The sequence below is a fragment of the Durio zibethinus genome, chromosome 13 (assembly GCF_047325235.1).
Source record: "Durio zibethinus cultivar Kanyao isolate XHJ-2024 chromosome 13, ASM4732523v1, whole genome shotgun sequence".
In the NCBI taxonomy this organism is placed as follows: Eukaryota; Viridiplantae; Streptophyta; class Magnoliopsida; order Malvales; family Malvaceae; genus Durio; species Durio zibethinus.
In genome coordinates, this window is record NC_143174.1 from 24,922,952 (window position 1) to 24,949,841 (window position 26,890).

At 35.6% G+C, this 26,890-nt stretch overlaps 3 protein-coding genes and 1 pseudogene across 21 annotated transcripts in view; all 4 read left to right on the plus strand.

The window, feature by feature from the left end:
• The window catches only part of LOC111303345 (protein TIC236, chloroplastic-like), a 25,637-nt gene extending 10,961 nt beyond the window's left edge, over positions 1-14,676 (plus strand). For 2 of the 14 annotated variants that reach the window (XM_089742254.1, XM_022899527.2), the window contains 17 exons: positions 1,971-2,201; positions 2,300-2,383; positions 2,888-3,045; positions 3,183-3,702; positions 6,168-6,338; positions 6,457-6,516; positions 7,025-7,147; positions 7,740-8,015; positions 8,837-8,902; positions 9,018-9,149; positions 9,929-10,753; positions 10,876-11,156; positions 11,441-11,697; positions 12,593-12,822; positions 12,947-13,138; positions 13,767-14,039; positions 14,254-14,676. In XM_089742254.1, the coding sequence (XP_089598380.1) occupies positions 1,971-2,201; positions 2,300-2,383; positions 2,888-3,045; positions 3,183-3,702; positions 6,168-6,338; positions 6,457-6,516; positions 7,025-7,147; positions 7,740-8,015; positions 8,837-8,902; positions 9,018-9,149; positions 9,929-10,753; positions 10,876-11,156; positions 11,441-11,697; positions 12,593-12,822; positions 12,947-13,138; positions 13,767-14,039; positions 14,254-14,400 (4,026 nt within the window). In that variant the 3' untranslated portion in view covers positions 14,401-14,676. The remainder of the gene's footprint in view (positions 1-1,970; positions 2,202-2,299; positions 2,384-2,887; positions 3,046-3,182; positions 3,703-6,167; positions 6,339-6,456; positions 6,517-7,024; positions 7,148-7,739; positions 8,016-8,836; positions 8,903-9,017; positions 9,150-9,928; positions 10,754-10,875; positions 11,157-11,440; positions 11,698-12,592; positions 12,823-12,946; positions 13,139-13,766; positions 14,040-14,253) is intronic. The other 12 variants (XM_022899531.2, XM_089742255.1, XM_089742256.1 and 9 more) reach the window with 10 other exon arrangements.
• On the plus strand, positions 14,314-18,505 carry LOC111303350 (polyadenylate-binding protein-interacting protein 5-like). Of its 3 annotated transcripts, none has more exons than XM_089742266.1 (3): positions 14,314-14,447; positions 16,522-16,971; positions 18,080-18,505. In XM_089742266.1, the coding sequence occupies exons 2-3, from the start codon at positions 16,543-16,545 to the stop codon at positions 18,239-18,241; spliced, it is 591 nt and encodes a 196-aa protein (XP_089598392.1). In that variant the 5' UTR covers positions 14,314-14,447; positions 16,522-16,542; the 3' UTR covers positions 18,242-18,505. The 3 variants fall into 3 exon arrangements, with proteins under 3 accessions (XP_089598392.1, XP_022755279.1, XP_022755280.1); XM_022899544.2 differs by lacking the exon at positions 14,314-14,447 and adding an exon at positions 14,985-15,141; XM_022899545.2 differs by lacking the exon at positions 14,314-14,447 and adding an exon at positions 15,038-15,790.
• Positions 18,506-19,208: 703 nt separating this feature from the next.
• On the plus strand, positions 19,209-22,725 carry LOC111303351 (uncharacterized). Of its 3 annotated transcripts, XM_022899552.2 has the most exons (4): positions 19,226-19,746; positions 19,996-21,841; positions 22,005-22,070; positions 22,373-22,725. In XM_022899552.2, exons 1-2 carry the CDS (start codon positions 19,566-19,568, stop codon positions 21,735-21,737), a joined length of 1,923 nt encoding a protein of 640 aa, XP_022755287.2. In that variant the 5' UTR covers positions 19,226-19,565; the 3' UTR covers positions 21,738-21,841; positions 22,005-22,070; positions 22,373-22,725. The 3 variants fall into 3 exon arrangements, with proteins under 3 accessions (XP_089598393.1, XP_022755287.2, XP_022755283.2); XM_089742267.1 differs by having other exon boundaries at positions 19,209-21,841; XM_022899548.2 differs by having other exon boundaries at positions 19,236-21,841; positions 22,319-22,725.
• A 917-nt stretch (positions 22,726-23,642) lies between these two features.
• Positions 23,643-26,725, plus strand: LOC111303353 (uncharacterized; annotated as a pseudogene). The gene is made up of 2 exons (XR_016326785.1): positions 23,643-25,193; positions 25,793-26,725. The product of XR_016326785.1 is annotated as an uncharacterized LOC111303353 (transcript).
• The last annotated feature ends 165 nt before the right edge of the window (positions 26,726-26,890 follow it).

The following is a 26,890-nucleotide window of genomic DNA, read 5'->3' on the forward strand; positions in this document are numbered from 1 at the left end:
TACATCTCATATGATAGGTTAAATCCAAACTTTTGAGCCTTTACTACTAACCTTGACAATGTGCAAATTCCAAAAAATACTCAAGAAGCCCTGAATGAACCAGATTGGAAGGCAACAGTTCTTGAAGAAATCAAGGCACTAGAGAAAAATGAGACATGGGAAATTTCAGATTTGCCCAAAAGAAAAAACTTGGTTGGATGTAAGTGGATCTTCACAATAAAACACAATGTAGATGGAAGTATAAACAGGTTCAAAGTTAGACTTGTTGCAAAGGGTTTCACTCAATCCTATAGGATAGACTATGAGGAAACATTTGCTCCGGTAGCCAAACTCAATTCAATTAGAGTTCTATTGTCACCAGCAGCCAACTTGGATTGGCCTCTCCACCAACTTGATATCAAGAATGCATTCTTCAATGGTGACTTGGAGGAGGATGTCTACATGGAAATTCCCTTTGGCTTTGAAAGGCAAGACAACATGGGCAAAGTGTGCAAACTCCGAAAATCTTTGTATGGACTTAAATAGTCTCCTTGGGCTTGGTTTGAACGGTTAACCAAGGCAATGAAGAGGTATGGATTCGTTCAGTGTCAATATGACCATACTATGTTTGTTACGTTCATTAATGAGGGAAAAAGAGTTATTCTTATTGTTTATGTGGATGATATCATAATCATCGGAGACCACAAGGAAAGAATAGATAATTTGAAGAAACTCCTTGCAAAGGAGTTTGAAATAAAGGACTTGGGGTTCCTTAAATATTTCCTTGGGATGGAAGTGGAAGTGGATCGGTCTAAGAATGGCATCTCTGTTTCATAGCGTAAGTATGTCCTAGACTTACTAAAGGAAATTGGAATGCTTGGATGCAAACCTACTAACACCCCTATGGACACAATGAATAAGGTAGGAATGGAAGAAGTAAGTCCACCAACAGAAAAGGGCAGATATCAAAGAATTGTAGGAAAACTCATCTATCTCTCTCATATAAGACCAGATATAAGTTTTTTGGTTAGCATGGTAAGTAAATTCATGAACAACCCAACCGAGTAACACTTGAGGGTTGTGTATCGAATCTTACAGTACCTAAAGAAGAGTCTTGGCAAAGGGTTATTTGTTAAGAAGATGTCACGCGGAAATGTTGAAATTTACACTGATGCTGGTTGGGCTGGATCCATTACTGACCAAAGATTAACTATTGGTTATTGTCTCTATGTGTGGGGAAATTTTGTTACTTGGCAAGGCAAGAAGCAATTTGTGGTTGCTAGAAGTAGCGTGGAAGTTAAGTTTAGAGCTATGTCTCATGGCATATGTTAGGGAATTTGGCTGAAAAGGTTGCTAGGGGAGTTAAAGGTCTCTGCAAAAGAATCCATGAAGATATTTTGCGATGACAAAGCTCTCATAAGTATAGCAAAGAATCCTGTTCATCATGATAGGACTACACATGTGGAGATTAATCATCATTTCATCAAAAAAAAAGATAGAAGAAGGGATTGTTAGATTAGTTTATACTCCTACATGCCTCCAAACTATAAATATACTCACTAAAGCTCTCTCTCAAAACAACTTCGAGAATCTGAAGTCCAAGTTGGGCATGATTGGCATCTACCACTCAGCTTGAAGGGGAGTGTGAAAATCTAATTTTCATTATTACTTGATCAATTGACTTTATCTATTTTAGTTAAGTCTCTTATTTTTAGAATAAGTAGTGATTTGAATAATTACACCAAATCCATTAGATATTTTCCTTTATGTATAGAGAGTAAATTACTCCTTTGATTAGCTGTTTTTAATGCATGAAAATCTTGGGTTTTAAGGCTGAGAATATTCAGTCTTTAGCCTATATATTTTCATGCAATTGTAGCATTGTAATAAGAAAAATATAGAAGGATAAAATATTTTTATTCTAGAGATTTCTTCAGATTCATCTTTATCTTTCAATTTTTATGTCTATCTGCTTTCTATCTTGACTGCAGTTGGCTGGTTATATTACGGCTGTGTTCAACTGTCAAGGCCCACTGGATGCCCCTATTTTTGTGGGGAGTGGAATGGTATCTAGAAAGATATCTTACTCTGATTCTGATCTCCCTTCATCCTCTGCATCTGAAGCAATGTTGAAAAACAAGGAGGCTGGTGCAGTGGCAGCATTTGACCGTGTTCCATTTTCATATCTGTCTGCTAATTTTACTTTTAACACTGATAACTGTGTACGTTGATTTTAATAGAAAATCTTGTGCATTAAGATGAACTTTCTTTGAATATCAGTGCTGTGGTAAGCTTTTTTAAAATTTGTGTCATGTGATAGGTTGCTGACTTGTATGGAATTAGAGCTAGTCTTGTGGATGGTGGGGAAATTCGTGGGGCAGGAAATGCATGGATATGTTCAGAGGTATGTTAGTATTTTCCTTTTCCTGCCCAAATAGCTACGCTGAGAGAACACTTGATTGTTATTGGATTATCATCTTATTCAATCACTTTCTTCAAGTATCATATTGACATCAAGGATCATGCATCTCCATTATGTTTCATTCCTTTTTTCTTTATCTCTTTGTTGGTTATGATATCTGAATTGCAGAGCTTGGTTGACTATTTTTATACATTGAAGTTGTTATTTTCTGGGCTTCTGTGGTTGCTTCTTCAATATTTTTTCATTGCTGGTCTTACTATAATGACTGTTATTTACTTATGCCTCTTCTTAATGGCAATTGTTCATGATTTGTTTTTAACTAGATGGGTTGGCATTTTTTTATTTCTTAGCTTTTTAGTCCTCCCTATAACTTTTTTGCAAAGTGGAAATACAATAATAGAAATATGTTTTTTTGTCCAATGATACATTATCTATTTAAAAGCTATTTCTTCTTCTATTCTGATGTACAATACTTATATCCCACAGGGCGAGGAAGATGATGCAGCAATGGATGTAAATTTCTCAGGAAATTTGTCCTTTGACAAGATTATGCAACGATATACACCAGGTTATCTTCATGTTATACCACTCAAGTTAGGGGATTTAAGTGGAGAGGCAAAACTATCTGGATCGTTTTTGAAACCGTAAGCTGATTACTTTACTCCTTGATTTGGGTTCATTGATGAGAACACTTACTTTTGTTTCTTACTTAATTTTCTGTTTGTTTCTTCATTGATGTTGCTTATATTTTAAGTTGGTTTATTCATCCTTTTGAACATAGGAGGTTTGATATCAAGTGGATTGCACCAAAAGCTGAAGGGTCATTTAGTGATGCTCGGGGAGATATAATGATTTCAAATGATTGTATTACTGTTAATTCTTCATCTGTTGCTTTTGATTTGTTTGCAAAAGTTCAAACTTCATACCCTGAGGAATATTGGCTAAACAGGAAAGAGTTCAATGAGAAGATCACTGTCCCATTTATTGTTGAAGGAGTGGAGTTGGACTTACGTTTGCATGGTTTTGAGTTTTTCAATCTGGTCTCTTCTTATACTTTTGATTCTCTGAGGCCTACATATTTGAAAGCAACTGGAAAAATAAAATTCCACGGAAAGGTTCTGAAGCCTTGTATTGCCAATGAGGAAGAGTTTGGTTCAGAGGGGCAACCTGAGAAAATGACAGATAACAGAAACAAACAGAGTCTTGTTGGTGACTTGTCGGTATCAGGTCTCAGACTGAATCAATTAATGCTTGCACCTCAGTTGGTTGGTCAGTTGAGCATCTCTCAAGACTCCGTCAAGGTACTGTCTTTGAACTTTCTCCACTTGGCAAGATACTTTTTAAAGCTTTTCTTGTGATTGTGTTCATAGTCATCTTATGCTGCTAAAAATTTTTGTATACTTGTTGAGAAGTAGGGGTGTAAATGATACATTAGTATTTGCAAGCTACTTGGGTTCGATTCGAATAAAACTCGAATTCGGCTCGATTATTATCAAGTCAAGCTCAAGTAGCTCAACTCATCGATCGAGCCGAGTTCGAGCATTCTTATATCCAACTCGAGTAGTTTGTGAGCCTAATCGAGCTTTTATATTTAAATATAGTTTTAGTATTTTAATTAATAAAATATCTCGAGCTCAAGCACAAATAATCGGGCATTTATATTTAAATATATTTTTATTAGTTTAATTAATAAAATATCTCAAACTTCTACTCGAGCTCAAGCACAAATAATTGAGCTTTTGTTGAATATAAGAATCGAGTTTATTTTTACATATTAATTGAGTCTAATCGAGCAAGCTCGAGTAGCTCGATTTCTATCTCAAGTTTAGCTCGAGCTAGAAAAATAAAACTCGATCTAATTCGAGCCGAGTTTCGAGCTTCGAATTTCAAATCGAGCTCAAGCTCGAGCTTAATACTATATTGGCTCGAACTCGATCAATTACACCCTTATTGAGAATGCCACAATATACTGCTAGAGATGACAAGCTTGAAACTTTAGTACGCTATATTAACTTGGCAGTATTAATTCCTGCAATGCGGGCAATATCATATAGAAGTTTAACAAATTTGTTCTTTCATAGTGTCAAGGGGAGGGGGAAAGTCCAAATAAGGCATGGGTTCAAACTGTATAAAAGATGTTGCTTTTATTGAGATAACTTGGGATGAGACCTAAATAGAGCACAATGGCCTAGTATGGCCCTTATAGCCAACCCAACATAGTGAGGAAGGCTTAAGTTGTTTTTGTAGTTTCTAGGTGTCTATTGTTGACTGGTGTTGACTTCTTATACAACACTAATTGTCATCTTATCAGATGGTGAAGAAATTTGCTACCCTTTTTTAGTAATTCTTCAATCAGTTCTGAAACAGGAAAAATTTTATACTTAAACTGACACAAAACAACTTTGAAATGCTTGCCTCGTTGATTTTATCCTTATAACATGTTGCATTCAAGGGTTGTCAGTGTTGAAAGTATTTCTGACAACCTATATATTATAGCAATGTCTGATATATGTATTTGGTCCATTGCTTTGCCTGTTCTGTTCAAAGTTGTTTTTGTAGTTTCCAGGTGTCTACTGTTGACCGAGAGTGACTTCTTATGCATCACTGAATGTATCTGATGGTGAAGAAGTTTGCTAATTTTTTTCTCATGATTGATCATTCAGTTCTGAACCAGGAAAAACTTTTGGACTTAAACTGAGATAAACAATTTTGAAATGATTGCCTCCTTAGTTTAATGTGATAATTGCATAGCAATCTTTGAGAATTTCTGGGGTTTGTCCTGAAACAAATGCATCTTTACAATATGTTGCATGCAAGAGTGGTCAGTGTTGAAAGTGTATTTGACAACTTCTATGGTATAGCAATGTGTTATGTAGGTATTTGGTGCATTGCTTGCCTTTTCTGTTCAGAGTTTTATCAGGACTCCCTCATATTTTGATGAAGTGAACAGTATAGTAACTTATATTCTGTACGACTTTACTTTTCAACTTTTAAATAGTGTATTTAATGTAGTTATTATTTTTTTTTGTAGGTATTTGAAGCTTATAACCAACAAAATGGTCATTTATATAAAGCTTAAGATTAGCATTGGGTGTGAAAGGTGAATTTGTGTTGGATCCTCTTAAGTGGATATATTATGGATAAGATGGCTGTTACTTGGTGCATAGGAGGGAAAACATGTATTTCAATCAAAATTAGATAGTGTGATGAGGGCAAAAAATTATAAGTTGCATAAATTTAGGTGGTAGTCTAATTGATGAGCTGCAGTTGTAGTCTTTCTCAACACTTTCTGATGACTTTTTTTGGTTATTTTACTGTTTCACTCTTTCTGCCCTTTTTATGATTGGAGTATGTCCTTGGTGTCAGTATATGCTAACTAATGAAGTACCTGTTTTCATTTAGATTTAGTGTATCTATTTGATACAAAAACCTCTACCTCTTGTTTGTCTATTGTATTGTGATTTTTTAGGTCTTTCGTATGATCTTGTATTTATGAAAAGATAAGAAGGCATCACAAAATTGTGTAAAATAAATAGTCCATTCTTAGTGTGAAAAGATCAAGAGCCCTTAATTTGCCCCATCAAGTTTGTTCTTGTTGGGCTGAATAGAAAACAAGTAAATGTTGCCTTTCAGAATGTCAAGTATTTCATAGTCAAATATATTATTTGTGGTAGAAGTCCACTGCTTATTCTTATTGTATACCCATCTATGGCCAATTCTTTTTCACTTGTTTACCACAAAGGGTTTGTTCTCCCTGGTTGTACAGATAGATGCCACAGGTAGGCCAGATGAAAGTCTTGCAGTTGAGGTTGTGCAGCCCATACAACCTGGCTCTAAGGAAAACTTGCAAAATGGAAAATTATTGTCCTTTTCTCTTCAAAAGGGACAACTGAGAGCAAATATTTGTTTACGTCCGCTGCATTCTGCTACCTTGGAGGTATATTAAGATCTTTCGAGTTTAGTTTGTAGCATTAGTCTTATCAAGTGCTCTTACTATGAAAATAAAAGGTAAAATGAAGTTGAAACTTTTCTGCCCATCTGTATGTTGTTTGCAGATACGCCACTTGCCACTGGATGAATTGGAGCTTGCTTCACTTCGTGGAACAATACAGAGGGTAAGCTTTCATGGGGGCCTTCTTGTCAAGACTTGAGAAGAGTAACTAATAGCAAAAACTACGGTTGAATTGAGATAATAGCAATTTTCTTTTGGGAGAGAGAGAAAGAGATTACATACATAGCTTATTAATTAGGCAAGAAAGGATCTCAAAATAAGTCAATTCTATTTGGGTACTGACTGCCATTTCTAAGCTTGATGATGGTGGGAGTGACTTTCTAATCTCTTTTTCTGTTATTCTCTTTTATCTTTTCAATCTTTTAAAGGGGGGGGGGGGGGGGGGGCGGGGTTGTTTTCTGCACATTTCCACATTGTGAACCATCTTCTGTCTTGCTTGTGTTGATGGCCGGAACCTGTTTCTGGTCTCCATCTGAAACATTGTGGTCCAAGTCAAGCAAGATGGGATCTTTTTTGAAGTTGATGATGATTAATCATTTAATAAAATCAGTTGCTAGAGGTTATTTAGACCTGAAATTGTTAGTTAAGTGTGCTTTGCTTTCCACTTCCAGGCAGAAATCCAGCTTAATTTCCAGAAAAGAAGAGGTCATGGTGTTCTATCTGTGCTTCAGCCTAAATTCAGTGGTGTGCTTGGTGAAGCCCTAGATGTGGCTGCTAGATGGAGTGGTGATGTTGTTAGTATTTGAGGCTTCTATATCATTGAAATGTCTATTTTTTCTGGTTAATTTATTAGGTCATCTCAAATGAAGTTTGTGTGATTAATATTTTCTTTTCTTTTTTTTTTTGGTTAATTGGTTGGGAACTTTTCAAAACTTTTTACTAAAAGTGGTTGCTAGGAAATTATATCCTTCCTTGCCAATTGCATGTGCGGACTTTGATGCCTTACCATTTTAAGTAACTTATTGTTAATATTGAGGTTAAAGTTCTCTCCTCTTTTTTTTAATTGTTTTCCTCTAAAACTTCTCCTTTCAAGCTCTTGTAATTTTTCTCAAATTGACCTCCAACCTTGTTCTGACTTCTATTAGTACTATTTTAGATTGTGTGACTAAAATTCATTTAGTCGAGTGGAGCTATTTCTCTTAATGACCTTATGATTGGAATCCTATTGTTCATATTGGTCATTGCCAAGCTTTTACTTCAGTCTGATCGCTTCTTATACTTTTGCTAGTAAAATCATTAAGGACAAATCACTAGTTTCCTGTATTGCAAGATATAGACACTGCAAACTATGTAACTGATATTACTGGTTGATATGAACTTTTGTAGATCATGCTCGAAAAAACTGTTTTAGAACAAATTAGTAGCCGTTATGAGCTTCAAGGTGAATATGTATTACCTGGCAGCCGAGATAGAAACCTTTCTGAAAAGGGAAGGGGTGGCTTGTTTAAAAGAGCAATGATGGGGCATCTTGGTAGTGTCATATCTTCTATGGGAAGGTGGAGAATGAGACTTGAAGTTCCTCGAGCTGAGGTTGCCGAGATGCTTCCACTTGCTGGACTTTTGTCTCGAAGTACAGATCCTGCTGTTCGTTCTAGATCAAAGGTTGCTTTTTGTTTTATTTTATATTCAATTTTTGTCAAGGCAGCATAGACACTTATAACCCCATGGAAGCCACTGCAGCTATTTTGCTGGAAGCATTTTGCTAGTTGCATCATAGAGATTTTATTCTTATTAACTGTGTACACTTCGTCTTAGCCAAACTTTTTCCAAAAGGAAAATGAGAGTATCCAATGGTTTTCAACACCATTGAAATGTTCTTATTGTAAAATTTGTGTTTAATTCGGCTATATTAATATTCTTTAGATTTGTATTCAGTTCGTGGTCCAAAATGAAAAAGAATAGAGTTGCAATTGATGTCTGTACATGTTGACTTTTTAGTAAATTATTGTAGGTATTTCAGGAAATAGTTATGGTGTTGGAACTTTATATATGAGTTAGGTCTTATAACAATATCAATCCAAAAGAAAATGTTGAAATTTAAAATATATGTCCCTTAATAGCATATAGCATCTAAGGAGGATTATGATCCTGTTAGCATGTGGCAATACCAATGTCTGTAAATTTAGGATTGCGTATGAAAAACCCGGTGGTTCTTTAATTAAATGCATTTAATATGAGTAGAAAATTTCAACTGCCTTTTTTTCTCTTAATTATGACTTACTGTAATCCGATTTTGCTTTTCCTTTTAGTCGTTATGGATGTTCCATAGGTATTAGAGTGAAAAGAAATGCTCTACATTGAAGTTTCCTCTTTCTTAGCGCTATAGTTGTTGTTTTTTTTGCATTGTGGAGATATCTCTATTATTTACTCCTTTCAAATTAAAAATCTTTATGTCTGTGCTTGTTTCTTCATGCTATCTGCAGGATCTTTTCATTCAAAGTTTGCAGTCAGTGGGAGTGTATACTGAGAGTCTTCAAGACTTGCTTGAGGTAATTGCTCAATACCTGCTCTTCAATAACTTCTATGAGATGAACTGCATGTAAAACACACCAAAATTCAATTCTTGTACTTCTCTATGCTTTTAACAGCTCTTCAAATTTTTAGGTAATACGTGGTCATTATACTCCATCAAATGAAGTTATTCTTGAAGATTTAAGTCTACCAGGTTTAGCAGAGCTTAAGGGCCAATGGCATGGTTCTCTTGATGCAAGTGGTGGAGGCAATGGAGACACAATAGTATGCATTTTCCACATGTGCATGACATGAATAAGTTTTAAAAATTATTTGTTTTTCAAATATGAAATATTATAGCTAATGGTAAGATCAATGAATAACCATGTGATTGATGGGGTACAAAAATTGTTGTGTGAAAAAAGGTCAAGATTTCTTGTTGTGAAGTATAATGAAACTGACTCATTGATACATTTAAGTATTTATTACATATTTATTTTATAGTTCTTCAAATGGGGAAAGCCAAGTTTATATTCATTAATGATCATTCACTAAAATCTGGTCTTAAAACCTGTTTAGAACCCCATTTTAAGAACTATAACATACGACTATTGCCAGTGAATTTGTTAAGGTTATGCCACTCACTTCTAAAACAGCATGCATACAGTCAATCTGAAGCACAAGACTATATCCAGTTTTTGTGATTTTGACATTTAGTGTTATGTGGACATAGATGAACATATTGATTTTTTTTTTTTTTTTTTGTGGCCAATGAGTATATTGATTGGAAGACCAGCAGCTTTAAGTGATTCTGTTAAGGGGCGTAATTTTTTTTTTAATTTATGCTACTGGTTTTGGAGATCACAAGGCTCCTATGGGAACCTTCTCTTTCTCTCATTTTATGTACCCTGAACTTCATACAGGGGCTTGTAAATGTTTTATTCCATTTGTATTTATTGGGAAGAAAAGATGTCCAATTTATCATTTCCAGTAACTTTTTGGAACTTGTTTTACCATGCAGTATATTTCCTTTGACATTATTGGTTATTGTGAATATTTTTCAGGCAGAATTTGACTTTCATGGGGAGGATTGGGAGTGGGGAAGCTATAACATTCAACGTGTAGTGGCAGTGGGTGCTTACAGTAATGATGATGGTTTGCATCTTGAGAAAATTTTTATCCAAAAGGATGATGCAACAATCCATGCTGATGGGACTTTGTTGGGGTCAAAAACCAATCTTCATTTTGCCGTTCTAAATTTTCCTGTTAGTCTAGTTCCTACCCTAGTGCAGATCATTGAATCATCTGCCACTGAAGCTGTTCATTCCTTGCAACAATTGTTGGCCCCAATTAAGGGTATATTGCACATGGAAGGAGACCTTAGAGGAAGTCTTGCAAAACCAGAATGTGATGTACAAGTAAGGCTCCTGGATGGTACAATTGGGGGCATTGATCTTGGGCGAGCTGAAGTTGTTGCTTCCCTAACCTCAAGTAGTCGTTTTCTGTTCAACGCCAAATTTGAACCAATCATCCAAAATGGCCATGTACACATAAAAGGAAGTGTTCCTGTTACTTTTGTCCAAAATAGCATGTCTGAGGAAGAAGAAACAGAAACAGAACGAAGCAGGACAACTTTGGTCCCTGGCTGGGTGAAGGAAAGGGGTAAGGAATCAACTGATAAAGCTAGTGAGAAGAAAACCTTTCGAGAGAGAATAGAAGAAGGTTGGGATGCTCAGTTAGCAGAAAGCCTTAAAGGTTTAGACTGGAACATCTTAGATGTAGGAGAAGTTAGAATCAATGCTGATATAAAGGATGGGGGCATGATGTTGTTGACAGCATTATCTCCTTATGCAAACTGGCTTAATGGCAATGCTGATGTCATGCTTCAGGTTGGTTAGCTGAAGATAGGTTACTTGTTACCTAAAACACTTATGGTAAAGAATTTGCATAAAATTTAATCAAGAATTATTTAGTATTAACTTTCAAATCTTTTATGTCTTTTAATAAACAGGTTAGAGGCACAGTTGAACAACCTGTGCTTGATGGGTCTGCATCATTCCACAGGGCATCTATATCTTCGCCAATACTCAGAAAACCCCTTACAAACATTGGTGGCACTGTACATGTGGAATCAAATAAGTTATGCATTGCTTTATTGGAGAGCAGGGTAAGCAGAAGGGGGAAGCTGCTTGTAAAAGGGAATTTGCCTGTTAGAACAAGCGAAGCATCCATGGGTGATAAAATTGATTTGAAATGTGAAGTTCTTGAAGTGCGGGCAAAGAACATTCTGAGGTACATTAATCTTTCTTTGGAGCATGATTTATGATTCTTTATATGATGATTTTGTTCCTGAATGCTGATTCTTTTGTTTTTTGTAAGTTTGATGAAAGGCAGTGGTTCCTGCACTACCCCTGCACCCAATCTGCCTTTTGGCATTTGCCTACACTTCCTATTAGATCTTTATACTCAACGGTTTCCCCCCTCCCCACTACTGCACGGGCATTTTTTTAGCTGTCTAATTGTTTCAATTTCCTTTACCTATTGGTCGTGGAGAACTGACATCTTGCTAAAATCAGTTGCCAGGTTGACACTCAATTGCAGATAACTGGTTCCATACTGCAGCCAAACATCTCAGGGAATATTAAATTGAGCCATGGAGAGGCATATTTACCACATGATAAGGGTAGTAGAGCTGCACCGTTTAATAGGATGGCTTCAAATCAATCTAGGCTTCCAGGTGCTGGAGTCAATCAAGCAGTTGCTTCTAGATATGCCTCACGATTTTTCAGTTCTGAACCTGCTTCTTTGAGGACCAAACTCCCACAACCCTCTGGTAGTGTATGCTATTCAATACTTTGGATTCTGATTTTTTTTCTCTAGCAGTCAATGAATACTGCAATAGAAATCAAGACTACTCTTTATATGATTTTAAAATTTTGAACTTTTTCGGTAGATGTTATTGAAATGTTGCTTTTTCAAGATCTGGCTACGACTTCAAGTCTAATCTGGACAAGAATTTCTTTTAATACAGTGCCTTATAATGATTTGGAGATGAGATGAAATTTCCTTTCAAATATCTTTCTGGGCACCTATAAGTGGACATATCATTTATCACTCATTTGCTCATGAAATTATCAATCCTAAGTTAAACACAATAAGATCTCTAAATTAGATATGAACAATGGTGACCTTTGCCTTCACTTAGGCTTAGATAACTTGCCTTCTTAGATAACTTGAAGTGGTTTAAGGCAAAATCTCTTATAGTGGATTTTCTTCTTGTGTTTCAATACTTTGAAGCCTCAAATGGATGCCAAATATAGGGAATAACCTACTTTGATTGCAAGATGAAGAAGAAAAAGGCATAAACTAAAAGTAGTGAATTAAGAATTTATGTCCATAGGTGAAATTTTGTATTAGAAAATTATAGATTGGGATACGTGCTGGTTTATTGATTTATAAAACTGGCATGTGTTATTTTTCAATGCTATTGTTCTAAACTTATCTTTAGCTTTTGTGTGGGTAATGACTGGATGAAGTTTCTTGTGAAAGAGAATAAAAAATAATATCAATTTCCTGAAATGAGGAATAAGAATTTACCATCAGTTTTATGTTTACTGAATTTTTGTGATCATGAAAATTCCTATTTATTGTTGTATGATCAATTTGCCTCCATTATTTGCTTCTGATCATCCAAGTGAACTATTTCTTGCTTTTTGCATTTAAATCAGCTGAAGTTGAGAAGGAGATGGAGCAAGTGAACATTAGACCAAGTCTTGATGTCCGCCTTAGTGATTTGAAGCTTGTTTTAGGACCAGAATTGAGGATAATTTATCCTTTGATTCTTAACTTTTCTGTTAGTGGGGAACTGGAGTTGAATGGCCTGGCTCATCCGAAATGGATAAAACCCAAGGGCGTTTTAACATTTGAGAATGGTGATGTGAATCTTGTTGCAACTCAAGTGAGTCCTATACATTTCGATATTACGCTTGTTTAAATTTCTTTCCATCGTGCTTTCCAAATTTGTTTCTGGTGGACTTTTTTTATTGCATTTAATATGATGACATTGACTTGTCCAAATTCAGGTCAGGCTTAAGCGGGAACATCTAAACATAGCAAAATTTGAACCTGAGCATGGTCTAGATCCAATGCTGGACTTAGCTTTGGTTGGATCAGAATGGCAATTCAGGATTCAAAGCCGAGCCAGCAAATGGCAGGAAAAATTGGTGGTGACCTCAACAGGTTCTGTGGAGCAGGATGTTCTATCCCCCACTGAGGTAATATAATAAAAGATACAGTGATCGCGTCATTTTTTTATTTCCTCTGTCCCTTGATATGATTTATTCTGTCTGTAATGTGCTATAAGCATTTGTCCCAATTCTTTCTAGCAAAGTGGCAAAGGTAGAATGGCACAAAGTCAGTGTCTTTAGAAACTTCTAATCTAGGGTTGCATCCTATGGCATTATTTAATGAATTATTATTCGTAAATGATGGTCAAGGATTTCTGGTTTTTACTTTATATGCCGAATAAGCTGTGTTAATGAAGGATAAAGTCAAATCATTCTGTGTGAAATATTTCTTCTTCCCTATACCGTGCAATTTGCTTGAGATGTAATGGGAAGTTGGAGCTATCATGTAGTTTTTTTTGGTACTTACATTCATATTTATTACATTTGTCTGATCTCTGTGCCAATGAATGTAATATTTGCTTCTGGTTTTCTGTTGGTCTGATAAGGTAATTGTCCAACGCAGCAGGGAATTTATAACTTTAGCCTTGATATGTGGAGAATTTTTGCCCTAGGTTTGGATGTAGTTAATCATCTTGTTTATAGTTGCCAAATTGAGATAAAAATTCTGGTCTCATGGGCTATAGTGATTTATTGTGAATTTTCCACTTTTGGACAGGCTGCTAGAGTATTTGAGAGTCAATTGGCTGAATCCATATTGGAAGGTAGTGGCCAACTTGCATTTAAAAAGCTTGCAACTGCAACACTTGAAACGCTAATGCCAAGAATAGAAGGGAAGGGAGAGATTGGTCAGGCCAGGTGGAGGCTAGTGTATGCCCCACAAATCCCTACTTTGCTTTCCGTTGATCCTACTGCTGATCCTCTCAAATTCTTGGCCAGTAACCTATCCTTTGGAACAGAAGTTGAGGTCCAGCTTGGAAAACGTCTGCAGGTAAATCCAAATTGTACCCATCCTTGATAATCAATATTCCATTTCATATAAGGAGCTCTTCCTTCATGCATGTGAATCAATATATAGAATAAGAAAGTGGGGGAAAATTATGTGTTCACTGATTATTTGAAGGTGGCTCAATAAGCTTTTACACAATCTTTAAATCAATGTTGAATTTTGTTCTTATACCTGAAATCCTTCGTCATTTTCATAGGCCTCCATAGTTAGGCAGCTGAAAGACTCAGAGATGGGTACGCAGTGGACCTTAATCTACCAGCTTACAAGCCGATTGCGAGTGCTCCTACAATCTGCGCCTTCCAAACGCCTTCTTTTCGAGTATTCTGCTACTTCACAAGACTAACTAACCTGCTATGTGCCATCTTCCAGCTAAAACTGGGCTTTGAACAGGTAAAAGTTGGATGGTCATGGCTACCCTTAAAAGTAAAACCAGGGGAAAAGAGGCCTAAGGGAAGGGGTAGTATTTTTTTGAAAATGTAAATGTGGGTTTGGTTACATTATTCTTATTCTTTGCTCCAAATATATGAGCTTGTTTATATTTCAATCACCTTCATCTTTGTACATATGTAAAATTCAAAGGAATAATATATTTTCCAAAGTTATTTGGAAATTGTTATAACCTTACTCTTGTTTTCAATAACAAGAAAAAAAAAAAAGGGTTGTCACGAAAATCTCCATGGATGGAGGAACATGATTTTTCTGTGGGAGGAAGAAGGCGAAAGTGTGCTAAAAATCTGTTCCAATAGGTTATGTTCTTCTATAACTCGGCACCAATCCAGTAACACTGACTCACCAGTAGCCTCTTGCCTCTTAAAAAATGGTAAAATACTAATAATTTTTATAAGTGAGCGGGTTAATCTGTTTCAGGAATATTCCCAAGAATTCGTAAACCGAAACTGGATTGAAGTTAAGTCGGTTTCCAAACAGGTCGCTGACAACACTGCTTTCAAGTAAAAATCCCCTCTCTTTTTCTTTACTGAAAAGCATTATCATTGCTTTCCATTTTAACCGGAGATCTCTTCAATCCTCTTCTTCTCTTTTCATTTTTTTGTCCCAACGATCTTCAACAACTTAGAGCATTCTGGTAATTTCTCTTTCAATTTCCTCTCTCGTTTCCCGATCATACCAACTCTATCCTTACACGGAATCTTTTTTCTTTTTTTCTTGTATTTCCTCAGGGAAATTTTGCTTTTTTTTTGTTAAAATTTTCTTTCTGATCTTTGATTTTCGTTGTTTTAACGTTTCTTTTTGGTTTGCTCTTTGCCACGCGTCGACAACAAATCGAAAAGCTTAAGAGAATTTTCGTTATTATATTGCTTCCTTGATAAAATTCTTTTTAAAAGATTTAAAGAATTATTATTTATTTTTCCATTTTTTTCTACGGCTGGTAATTTCTATTTCGTTATCAAATGATTATATGTGTATATGTTATGATTACTAATCCCAAGGTATGAGACTTGAATATCAGGAAAGTATGAGATTTTTTGTGGTTTTTTATGAGATTTTTTGTGGTACTCCCACTCTAATAGCTAATAGCTAGCTTTTGGAGTTTGGTTTTCCCAAGCATCATCGTATCAATTGTTATTAGAGCTATCCAACGTATAGTTGCAATAGTGTGGCTTTGAGAAGTGACGCTGGAATAGCAGTGTTCGCCCGGGACTAGATTAAGCTAGCGCAAAGCCAGATGGCATGGCGGCTGGGTCGATTGTTATTATCTTAATTGGAAGTTATAGGTACAGTACTTGAATCTCACACGAAAGTATGAGATTTTCGTGGGGTTTCTGTGGACCTAAGTTTTCCCACCCCAATAGCTTTTGGGATTTTTTTTTTTTTTGTATGATTCCCATCAGAATATTTTGTAATATTTTGTTTTGAAAGTTAATCCTAAGAGTTTGGTTTTAATATTTGATTGGATTTTGCATTACAAGCTTTGATTAAAAATCACAAGATTGAGCTGATTTATCTTTTTATTTTTCTTGACAGGGGTTTAGTTATTCTAAAGTATTGTTATTGATAAATTTGATTATTTCTATGGTTAAAAAATTATTGTGCCATTGTTATTTGAAGAGCAATAGTCATAACTATAATCACCTAAATGGAGTTTATTTTATATCAGTTGTTTGATGGATTTTAGACGCTGATTGTTTTATATCTCTAAATTGCTACTTGTTATCCATGCATTATGGTTAATGTTAAACAGACGCCATATGCTGACACCAACCTATTTTGGATGTGAATGCTACCTATATTCATTGTTTATTACAATTTAGTAGTGATTTACAAAAAAATCTTCGCTTTTGGGTTTTAATTCTTTGGAGCTTTACATAGTCATTTTCTTTCATCATACTGCTTTTCTTAATAGGTTTAACTCATATTAAATTTTCCTCTTTGTGGCTTATTCTTTTGAAAATGAATGATTTGCCTCATATCCTAATAGTGTTTATGTTTTTGTCTAAACGAATAGTATTCTTCTTCCACAAAGCCAATGAAGCCAGGAGTTTCTTCGTTGAATCCCTATGCAGCATCATACATACCTCTCGCCAAAAGGGAGTCAAATAATGATGTGATTTCTAAAGATATTAAGCCTGGCGATGAGACTGCTTGGTTTGAACCTTCCCTACACTTTGCACATAACCCACAATATAGCAGTGCTTCACTTGACACTCTAACCCATGGGACTGAAAAGCACCAGGTTGCTGAAGCTTCTGCGCTGAAAAGCCATTCTGCTCATGGTTCTTTGATGCACAATCCAAATGAAATGACTGACAAGCATATTATGGATGAAGAATTTGACATGGATTTGGAGTTTCTTCGTATGACATTCCCCGGTTTATCCAATGAGTCTCTTCTGGATGTCTACTTGGCAAATAATGGAGACTTGGAAACCAGTGTTGACATGCTGAACCAACTTGAGGTATATTTTGCCTAACTTTTTTTATAATATATAAATATGATTGTCTTTCTCATGAGTTTTTCTTTCCCTTTTCTTTTCTTAAGCCATGGGAGGATGAATTTTTGAGCTCCTCTCTTGCTGTTCTATCACACACATCTCCAAATGTCCTGCTATGAAGGTTGCGTAATGATGTAAATTAATTTCTAAATAATTTTGATTTTATTGTCAGATAACATATTTCGGCTGATGTTATATTTTTGGCTTTGACTAATAACTGTTTGACATCAAAGAGTTTGGGATCTTATTCCACCTTCTGGCCTATTTGAGCATAGCCATGGTTTTCTTCCTCATTTATTTAATTCTCTTTTTTTTAAAGGCATATGTTTAATTCTTTTCTTTCAAGCAACGTCTGACATCAGTATGATGTTTGGTGACTGCAAATGAAAGAGATTTTTCCACCTTTTGAGCTTTCATCTGGTCTTTTACATTGATTTATGTGATTGATTTTCCACATATATTTGGTTCTTACCATACTTGTGTCTTTGTGCACTTCTATTTTTCTTATTCACATCACTGTCAGTTGAATGTATCCAAAATGGGGTTTGTATATTAGGTCATTTTGTTCAGTTAATCTGTTTGTAACTTTTTTTTTATTTTGTATTCCATTGATAATGTAGATTGTAGGTTAATTGGATTGAATAAGGGCAATACTTTTGAACTGTGGATCAGATTTTTTCCTCATCCAACATGCACCTTGTTTGGTATTCGAAGGAAATATTCTCTATGCAGTCTGCTTCAGCTTATCAGTAGTTATAGGAATTACTGTAGGGTTTTAGACTGATAAGCCAAATGTTTACTTTCTATACAACATCCAAAGAAATAAAAGAGAAGGAAACAGAAAAAATTAAACAGAATGTTTTGTTTTCTGATGGCTATTGTGTTCCAACTTTACCATTACTTGTGATATATGCGTGATATATGCTGAATTAAGGTCCTTCTTTGATTTCACTGGAAGTAATTTCTGGAGTATATGTCATGTTGATTTTTGAATTAGTTGATGAACGAGTTTGAAAAATGTAACCTTTTACTGTATTTTGGTATTCATGTACTGGATTGTTATCTTGTTCAGATGTACACTGTTGAGTCTTCTGAAACTCTTCCTGACACCTTGGATATTGGTGATGTCTCTGAATCTGGATCTTTAGCAACCTGTGGTGCTCTTAAACTGAAGGTGGCAGAAGAAACCGGTGCTTCTTCATCAGGCTCAGCAGAATCAGCTGTCGCCTCCTGATTGACTTTGTCAAAGGATTTTAGTAGATTTTTTTCTTGTACGTGTTTGTGGACAAGTATACACAAGTAGGAATCTTTCTTGAAGGCTGAGAAATACTGTACTTGCTATATAACATTTAAAGGGTTAAGGTTGTATAGTTGTATTCTGCTTGCTTCTTCTACTGATAGCTGCTTTTGGAGCATATTGTTTGGTGAAAAGCTCCATGTGCAGTTAACATGCAAATCATAGTTTTCATCAGAAATGAAAATGATTCACCTTTGTTGATGTTGTTGGTTTACATTTGCTTGAGCATAGCTCTATCTTTGCTGTGCAGTTTCCGGAGGTACGAGCCACGTCACAATATTGTCATATCAGACCATACGTACATTTGGTTCTAAGAATCCATGACCGTGTAATGTAGGTGTATTCTTCTTTTTTGTGGAGAAGCTCCGGTGAATGGATGGAGAAGAAATCCAGCCTAATCATCAGATAAAAATATCATTTTGTTTTTTTTTATCCTTTTTAAACTATAAAACTAAATGGGGAATTAAAAAAAAGTTTGTTTTCTATGCAACAAAAGCAAAATTTTAATATACATAAATATATTTTATTAAATACTTGTCAATGTTTTAATTTTATTAATGAAGTTTAAAAATTTCCTTCTCACGAATATTTAATAATTTCAAGAAATTTAATAGTGTCAAAATATATCATCATCAATAAAAAAAATTAAGAAAAGAATTTTTTTCATATTCACATATGGAATTAAGAGAATGATATATGTATTATTTTATATTAATTTTTTTATTTTTAATATACTTTTTTTAACACAAAAACTTCAAAGGAAAAATAAAAAAAGCCCATTCTAAAAAGATATTGGCCCAATGTCATCCTGGGCCGAAGATAAAGTTCTGAATGTCAAAGGCCCAGCCCAAGATCTAGAACCCATATTCTCTAAATCAGCCTACTTCCTTTTTCTTTTAGAAATGAATAAACCCTTGTTCTGTTTCACTAAATCTTTTTTTTTTTTTTTTGAATAAACCCTTGTTCCTTTTCAGTTCCACCATTCTCTTAAAGAGGATTTAGCCTCTCTCTCTCTCTCTCTCTCTCTCCTCTTGTCTTCCTCGTTGTTCCTATTTGTTTGCCAAACGTGCCCCATATCCGACACAGACACGACACGGTTCTGCAGCTGTGTTGCTGCTTGCCCCTGCTTCGTAACGTAAAAAGTTTAGCCTTTTCGTTTTCTTTTTTCCTTCAAATTTCCCATCATACCAGAAAGGTTACTGAGAAGGCTTTGATACATGTAATTGTATGTCCAAAGTTCAACTTTTAGTTCAAACTTTCCATGCCTTTTTGTTTATCTCCTGCAGTTCGTTATTCATGTAGAATTTGCACAAAGTTTCGTTTTTTGGGGAGTTTTTCTACTTCCTCTGCTCTAAAGACAGTAGATTTCTTTGAAGAAGCGGAAACCCATGTTTCCAACTATCCAGAATTACAGCGCAGGATGGAGAGTTATGCTACCTCAGGTGACTTTAGCAATGCTCTCTGTACTCTAAGTTTGATGAAAAACATAAATGGAAAACCAACTGTGTATGATTGTAATGCTTTGATGTATTGTTACTTGAAGTCAAAGGATGTTTGTTGGCAACAGTTAATTGAAATGTATAATGGGATGAAGAGATTTGGGCCTCAACCAAATGCATTCACTTTTAATACCCTCCTTAATGGAATGCTAATTCTTGGTAATTTGAGACATGCAATTTTTATTGTTGAAGAGATGTGCAGGAGTTCTTTTGTGCCGTCATTTAGTTCTTTGTCGAAAACGTTGAAAAAGATGGTGGAAGTAGGAAACGTTCTTGATGCTCTTACTGTTTTTGAGCTTATGTTAAGGTATGATTATTACCCAACTGAACCAACTTTGAATAAATTTATTTCAATGCTTTGTAAAGCAGGGATGGTTCCCAAGGTTTGTTTCGTGTTCTCTGTTCTTTTGAGGAAGGGTTATGTTTATAGCGTATATTGTTACAATCTGATTCTATGGGCTTTATGCAAGTCTGGTCTAAGTTATTTTGCTTTGCAACTGTTGTATTTGATGAAGAAGAAAGGGCTTGTTTATAATGTGTGTTCATATACTGCTTTGATTTATGGATTTAGTAGAGAAGGCCTGCAGGATGACGTTTTTCAATGTCTGAATTTCATGCAAAGTGATGGTTGTAAGCCTAATGTGATTACATACACGATAATTGTTAAGTTTCTTTTTGATAATGGGAAGTTTGAGGAAGCTATGGAGCTTGTGGGTAAGATGGAAAAGGAAGGATGTGATCCTGATATGCTTACTTATAATGTTATTCTTCGTGAACTTTCCCATAGAGATAGACTGGCTGATATTTCTGAGTTCATTCAAGTGATGGATCAAAAAGGCCTTTCTCCTGATTCATACTCACATGCTGCTCTGTGTGGAGGCCTACTAAAAATAGGAAAAGTAAGGATTGCATGCAAACTATTTCTTGATGTAATTTCCAATGGCTGTACTGTGGATGCTGCTGTTTATAACATCTACTTCCAATGTTTATGTCGAAAGAATAAATCAAGAGAAGCATTATCTCTGTTGAAGAGCATGATGGAAGCAGGCTTTAAGCCAAACAATGTGTCATATAACACAATCTTGAGTGGCTTTTGTAGAGAAAGCAATATTAATGAGGCTTTGAATCTCTTGGACCATTTTGAGTGGGGTGCAAATGGGCCTGATGTGGTTTCTTTCAATACAATTTTGTCTACTGCATGCAGGCTAGGAAACTCTGCAATAATCCAAAGGATCTTGTATTGTATGGAGTATGAACGAATTAAGCTTGATGTTTTTAGTTTGACTTATTTGATTCAATATTTCTGCACAATTGGAAACTTTTCAGAGTGTCTGAAGTTATTGGAGTCCATGAAGCATAATGGTCCTACTCCAGCTGTAGTCACCTTCAATACGATACTGCATAACCTTTGCAAGAATTGGTTACTAGGAACTGCATATCGGATTTTCCAGAACTTAAGACACACCAAGTGCCTTCCTGATGTGACTCCATACAACATTCTTATCCATGCTTCCATAAGAGAGCGCAATCACCTTTTCATTGGTCAATTGTTAGGGGAAATGGATAGACAGAAACTGAAACCTGATGCTTTTACATATGGTTCATCAATTAGCTACCTCTGTAAGGGAGGGAAGATATCAATTGTTCTCCGGCTTTGGAATCAAATGCTAGAGAGTGGGATCATTCCTAGTGTTGTGATTTACAATACCATATTGCAGGCAATGTTTCAGAGAGGTGACTTTTGGGGCATTCTCTCATTACTTAAAGTCATGGTGGTGGAGGGGTTCCAACCTGATGAGGTAACTCTAGGGATCCTTAACCAAGCAGTTTCAAATGGTTGGATGAAGAGATTTCCTAAAGTTGCTAAAGTTCTGGAGTGGGTGATTAGCAATGACTTTCACAAAAAAACAGATCAAACGGCAATATCTGGCTGATTTATTTAGTATTTTGAAGTTTCTTCTCATATCATTGCTCAAAGCATCCAATAATATCTGGCTTGGTAAAGAACCATTCTGAAGAAGATTCAAGCATGAATCAGGTATGAAGAGTTCTTAATCACTGGCCAAAAAAAGAAGATGATTCTTATTGCATATATATTTTTTACCAGAGAAAAAAAATTTTATGTATATTATTAATATTGATAACCGACTTCTCATGCCACCCCCCCCCCCCCCCCCCTTTTTTTTTTTTCTGATATGCAGTGTAGGAGAAAAATCCTTGCATTCAGATCAAGAGCCTCCATTGTCAAACATCTTAAAGTAGGGAAGGTAAACATTCTTCTAATCTCTTAATGTTTTTTTCCCTCTGCCCACACCCCTTTCTGTTTATACTAACACGATTGTATTCTTATTGAAAAACACAAATTGAATCTGCATTGTTATGCAACCTACAAAAGGAGTTGCTTTGGACTTGAATTTTCTTTATCTATGCATTTTATCAAACAAAAATTAAAGATCATGGTGTAGATTATACATGCATTTCTTGCATGTGTTTTTGAACTTTTAGTTGTCCATAGGTAGATTTAAATTTCTCGGCAGAGCATTGAGGAGTTCTCCTTCATTATATGCAGTCATGGAGGCCGCCATCCTCGACCTCGAATGCCTAGTTAGACCCATGGCAGTTCTTAAGGAGGGAGTGACGCCTCTGGAACCGATGGAGCCAAATCTCATTCTGTAGGCACTTGGTGTGATGTATTTGTTCTCTCTCTTTTCTCATTGTATCATAGTGTATATTTTTATGTAAACATTCACAACTTCACACCCCATGTCTTAATCTGACCGAAATAGAATCTTATCTTCATTGTTCCAACATGAAATGCTTTTCCTTTTAAAATAAATCAATAAATTTGCCATTCAACTGTGTCTAGCAATTCCATTCAAGTTTAATTTTTGTCATGAGTACGAAGGATTGAAGGTTCTGTAATCTTTCAGTCTTTCTTTGAAAAAATACGGGTCCAAGTCAATGGCGCTGCCCTTCAAAATATGCCCCTTTGATGCAGCATCCAAACGCTGCCCCGAGGTTTAGCTGATACATTTACGCTTGCAAAATGCAAATTGCAAACCATGAAAGCAAGGGCCAATTTCCAAAATAAAAAAATAAATAAAAATATAATACATATTTTTGAGGCCAAACAGCAATCTGACTTAACATTAGTTTAATTTCCGTTGGTTTCGGTTATATAAACTGAAGTTTCCCAATAAACACGGTCTTAACCAAAAGAAATGCAGGCACATTCACCAGAGAGGAACAAAAATCTCTCCACCCCTTTCACATTCTTTTTTTTTTTTTTGTTCAATAACAGGAAATTTTGAATCTGTCTAGCTTGTCTTGTCAACTTCATTCGACAATGTTAATTTGTCTGCAGACAAAAGCTCCTTTTCTTTATGTTCTAAAGTATGAATAGTTTAATTTATAGATCTTGTTTTGCAGAATTTTGATTTTAGAGAGAGAGAGAGATTTAAGGAAAAGTTGGTGTTTTTATGATCTGGGCCTTTATCATATTGTTAAAATTTTAATCATTTATAGGATTTGGATCAAATTGTGAAGAGAATAAGAAGAATGGGGGTGGATTACTATAATATATTGAAGGTGAACAAGAACGCAACAGATGATAATCTCAAAAAATCATACAGGAGATTGGCAATGAAATGCCATCCTGACAAGAACCCAAACAATAAAAAAGAAGCTGAAGCCAAATTCAAGCAGATCTGTGAGGCCTATGAGGCAAGTCTTTTTCCTTATTTTGCTTCTCTCTTTAATTGCCAATTTAAGAAAAATGAAAAAAAAAATGGTATTTGCCTGGAAAGAAACACAATGATCTTGACTCTGTTTTAGCTGAGAAGAGGGTTAAGGAAGGCGTGAAGAAGTTAATGTATTTGCTGGAAACTAAAGGCAGCAATCACAGAAGAAAAAAAGTGAGATGAATATCCGGACCAGCTTCAATCTTCAAATAGAATATACATGTAAACTTTATTGCTATTGCTTCTCTTGGCCACCAAAGGGAATTAAAGCTTGGAGTAAGAAATGATTGAATGGTAACAGAAAGGGACATAGAATAGGAATTTAATGCATTTGCAGAAACCATTTGATGTAACAGGAAATCATAGCAGCTTTTAAGCTCTTTTGAGATTGCAATATTTTGATATATTGTATTCAGGGCTAGTTAGGGCAGATTCTTGAATGGGACAGATTTACGGGTTTAATGTTTTTCTTTAGACCTGAGTTATGCTAGACTACTCCTAGCGACCTGATAACAACTATTACAGCTTTATAAGTTTGTTTAGGATTTAAATATTGATTTTCTAAAGATTTTGTTACGTCCAACTGGTTCTCAAAAGAAGTGTCTTTCTCGCCTTCTTCTGTGTTGCTTATCTTCTGGCTTAATCTTGTCTCTCCAATTACAATAATATTCTAAGCTGTTTCTACCAGAAGTTTTGTTGTTACTGTTTAAGGCTTTGTTTCTGTCAATATTCTGGAGTGCAAAGATTTCTCCAATATGTTTTATTTGCATCACTGGAAATTAATAGAGAAGGGGCTGGGTTGTCTGGCTTCAAACCAGGACTTGGTGCATATTATAGGGGCTGGTTACCACCAAGATAAAAGGTAGTTGGCCCTAGAATAGGTTGTGCTCACCGCAATCTGTTTTTCTTGTTTATTTTGAAGATTGATCAGACTTAACATGTGGCTAAATTGTACACTCTATGTTAAAACTTGTCCTGCATCAGTATAGTATAGGCAGCACTGAGAGAGGTAAGAGGTGGTATCCATCATCGTTTGAGATTTCTAGTTATTCAATATTCAATATGCCAAATTTTAATTATAATTGTTTTTCCTGCATTTAATTTGCATCCTAACAGAATTAGAGGACTAACTTTTGCCACTTTGTGTTGCTCTATATTATCATTCATGATCATGATTTCTATGTTTTCATACTGGGATTTGCTTTTAAATGGAAAAAAATGAAAATATCACATGAAGAATTAAGTTAATTCTGTGATTCAGGTCTTGAGTGACCCTCAAAACAGAGCAATTTATGATCAATATGGTGAAGAAGGATTGAAAGACATGCCACCACCAGGCAGCAGTGGACCATCATTTTGAAATGGCATTGATGGGCCAAATGGGTTCAATCCTAGAAATGCAGAGTTCTTTGGAAGTAGTCCTTTTGGATTTGGGTCATCAGGACCTGGTAGGTCTTCAAGATTCCACTCTGATGGAGGGATGTTTGGAGGATTGGGTTCAAATGACAACATTTTTCGAAGTTACAATGAGGGGACTGTGCCCAGGAAACCTCCACCAGTTGAGAGCAAGTTGCCTTGCAGCCTTGAAGAGCTGTACACTGGATCAACAAGGAAGATGAAGATCTCTAGAACTGTTGTCAATGAAGCTGGGTATGAATATTCATCTCAGAACCATGCTTGTCATGTTGAATTCGTTTCTTTTCTTAAATCTCCTACATGAGCTATCGCTTTCTGAGTTTGATTTTCCATAAATGCCCACATTTTAATCAAGAAACATCTTATGCCATTATCAAAGATTCTCAATTGCATTTTCTTGACTGAATTTTATTTCAATAAGCTCAGAAACATGGTTTTATGTTCCAAGGATGGAACTGATGAAACTCTAATTACATTAGTTGAAACTTTCATAAAAATTGAAACCTTTCTGTATAACTTTTAGTTCCTGCAGGTTGACAGCCAAAGCATGCATTTTTATGGAACTAGAGAGGGGAAAGAAAGAAAAAATGTTTCAAATCGCGTGTAGGCTGATGTGTTTAATTCTTTACTGCTTTGTGGAATTTTGTTTTCTGTGCATGCATTTTGTTTTCATGCTGAACCTACTAATTCGATTGAGATATTCTGGCCTTAATTAACTGGTTGCAACTGCGATGTTGTGATAATGGCATCATCATTGGTTGCTTTACATCTATCTAGAGCTAGAATTTCTATCTTTAATTTTGCTGATTGAATAATAATTTGAAACCTGGTAGGCGACAAGTACAAAAATCAGAAATATTAACCATTGATGTCAAGCCAGGGTGGAAGAAGGGAACGAAGATTACTTTCCCGGATAAAGGAAATGAGCAGCCAAATCAGTTTCCAGCAGACCTTGTATTTATAATCGATGAAAAACCCCATGATTTTTACAAAAGAGATTTCAACGACCTTGTTGTCAACCAAAGGGTGTCCCTAGCAGAGGCACTTGGGGGCACAACAATCAATCTCGTCAGTCTTGATGGCCGTCAATTGTCATTGCCTGTAACTGATATTATCAACCGTGGTTATGAGCTTGTTGTTGCCAGGGAAGGAATAATGCCAATAGCAAAGGAGCCTGATAATAGGGGTGATCTTAGGATCAAATTTGATGTGAAGTTCCCTACAAGGTTGACATCAGATCAACGAGCTGGACTGAAACGAGCTCTAGGGGGTTGAAGTAGGAATATTTCGTATGCTCCAGCCATTATTTTCAGACAGAACTCAGTTACCAAAGATGTCTCTGATATAGAAATTGAGTGTCATCTTGGTTCTTGGAAAGGGATAGTTGCCTTGCCTGTTTATCACAGTTTTACTGTCTGATCATCTTCGGTGCATTGTATTTGTCTCAATCAACATCTTCCAATACATTTTGGCCGAAAAAGAAAAAATCCAATCCCTATAACCTAATATTTTCTTCTCTTTTCTTTTTCTTTTTTCCATTATTTTCTTTCCTGATTTTTTGTTGTATAATTCTTATATTCTTGAGAGGTAGGGGTTTGAAATTTTCATTGTTGTCCTTTATTCTTTATTTTGTGTCTTGTTATCTTCACATCACATCCAAGGTGTATCCGCAACATGTATAATCATTTTTCTTATTTGTTAGTTTTAGAAGTGATCAGATACGGATTTATACAAGGATTGTGATCAATTCCATGTTTGAACTTGAATTTCTTGCTTTTTTTTTTTTTCACAACGGGTATAAATTGAATAACCAGGGAAAAAAAATATCAGGAGAATTTCACCCTACTGCTTCCCCTGCTCTCAGGCCTCAGTCCCAAAATTGAAAGTTAAAATAAAGACATGCTTACGTGCGTAAGCAAGAGACCCCAAAA

Excerpts from the sequence above, each read along its gene's own strand:
- LOC111303350 (XM_089742266.1), top strand. The coding sequence starts at position 16,543 with ATGAAGCCAGGAGTTTCTTCGTTGAATCCCTATGCAGCATCATACATA. Across the intron at positions 16,972-18,079 it reads ACATGCTGAACCAACTTGAG|ATGTACACTGTTGAGTCTTC; the intron begins GTATATTTTGCC and ends TATCTTGTTCAG.
- LOC111303351 (XM_089742267.1), top strand. The coding sequence starts at position 19,566 with ATGCCTTTTTGTTTATCTCCTGCAGTTCGTTATTCATGTAGAATTTGC.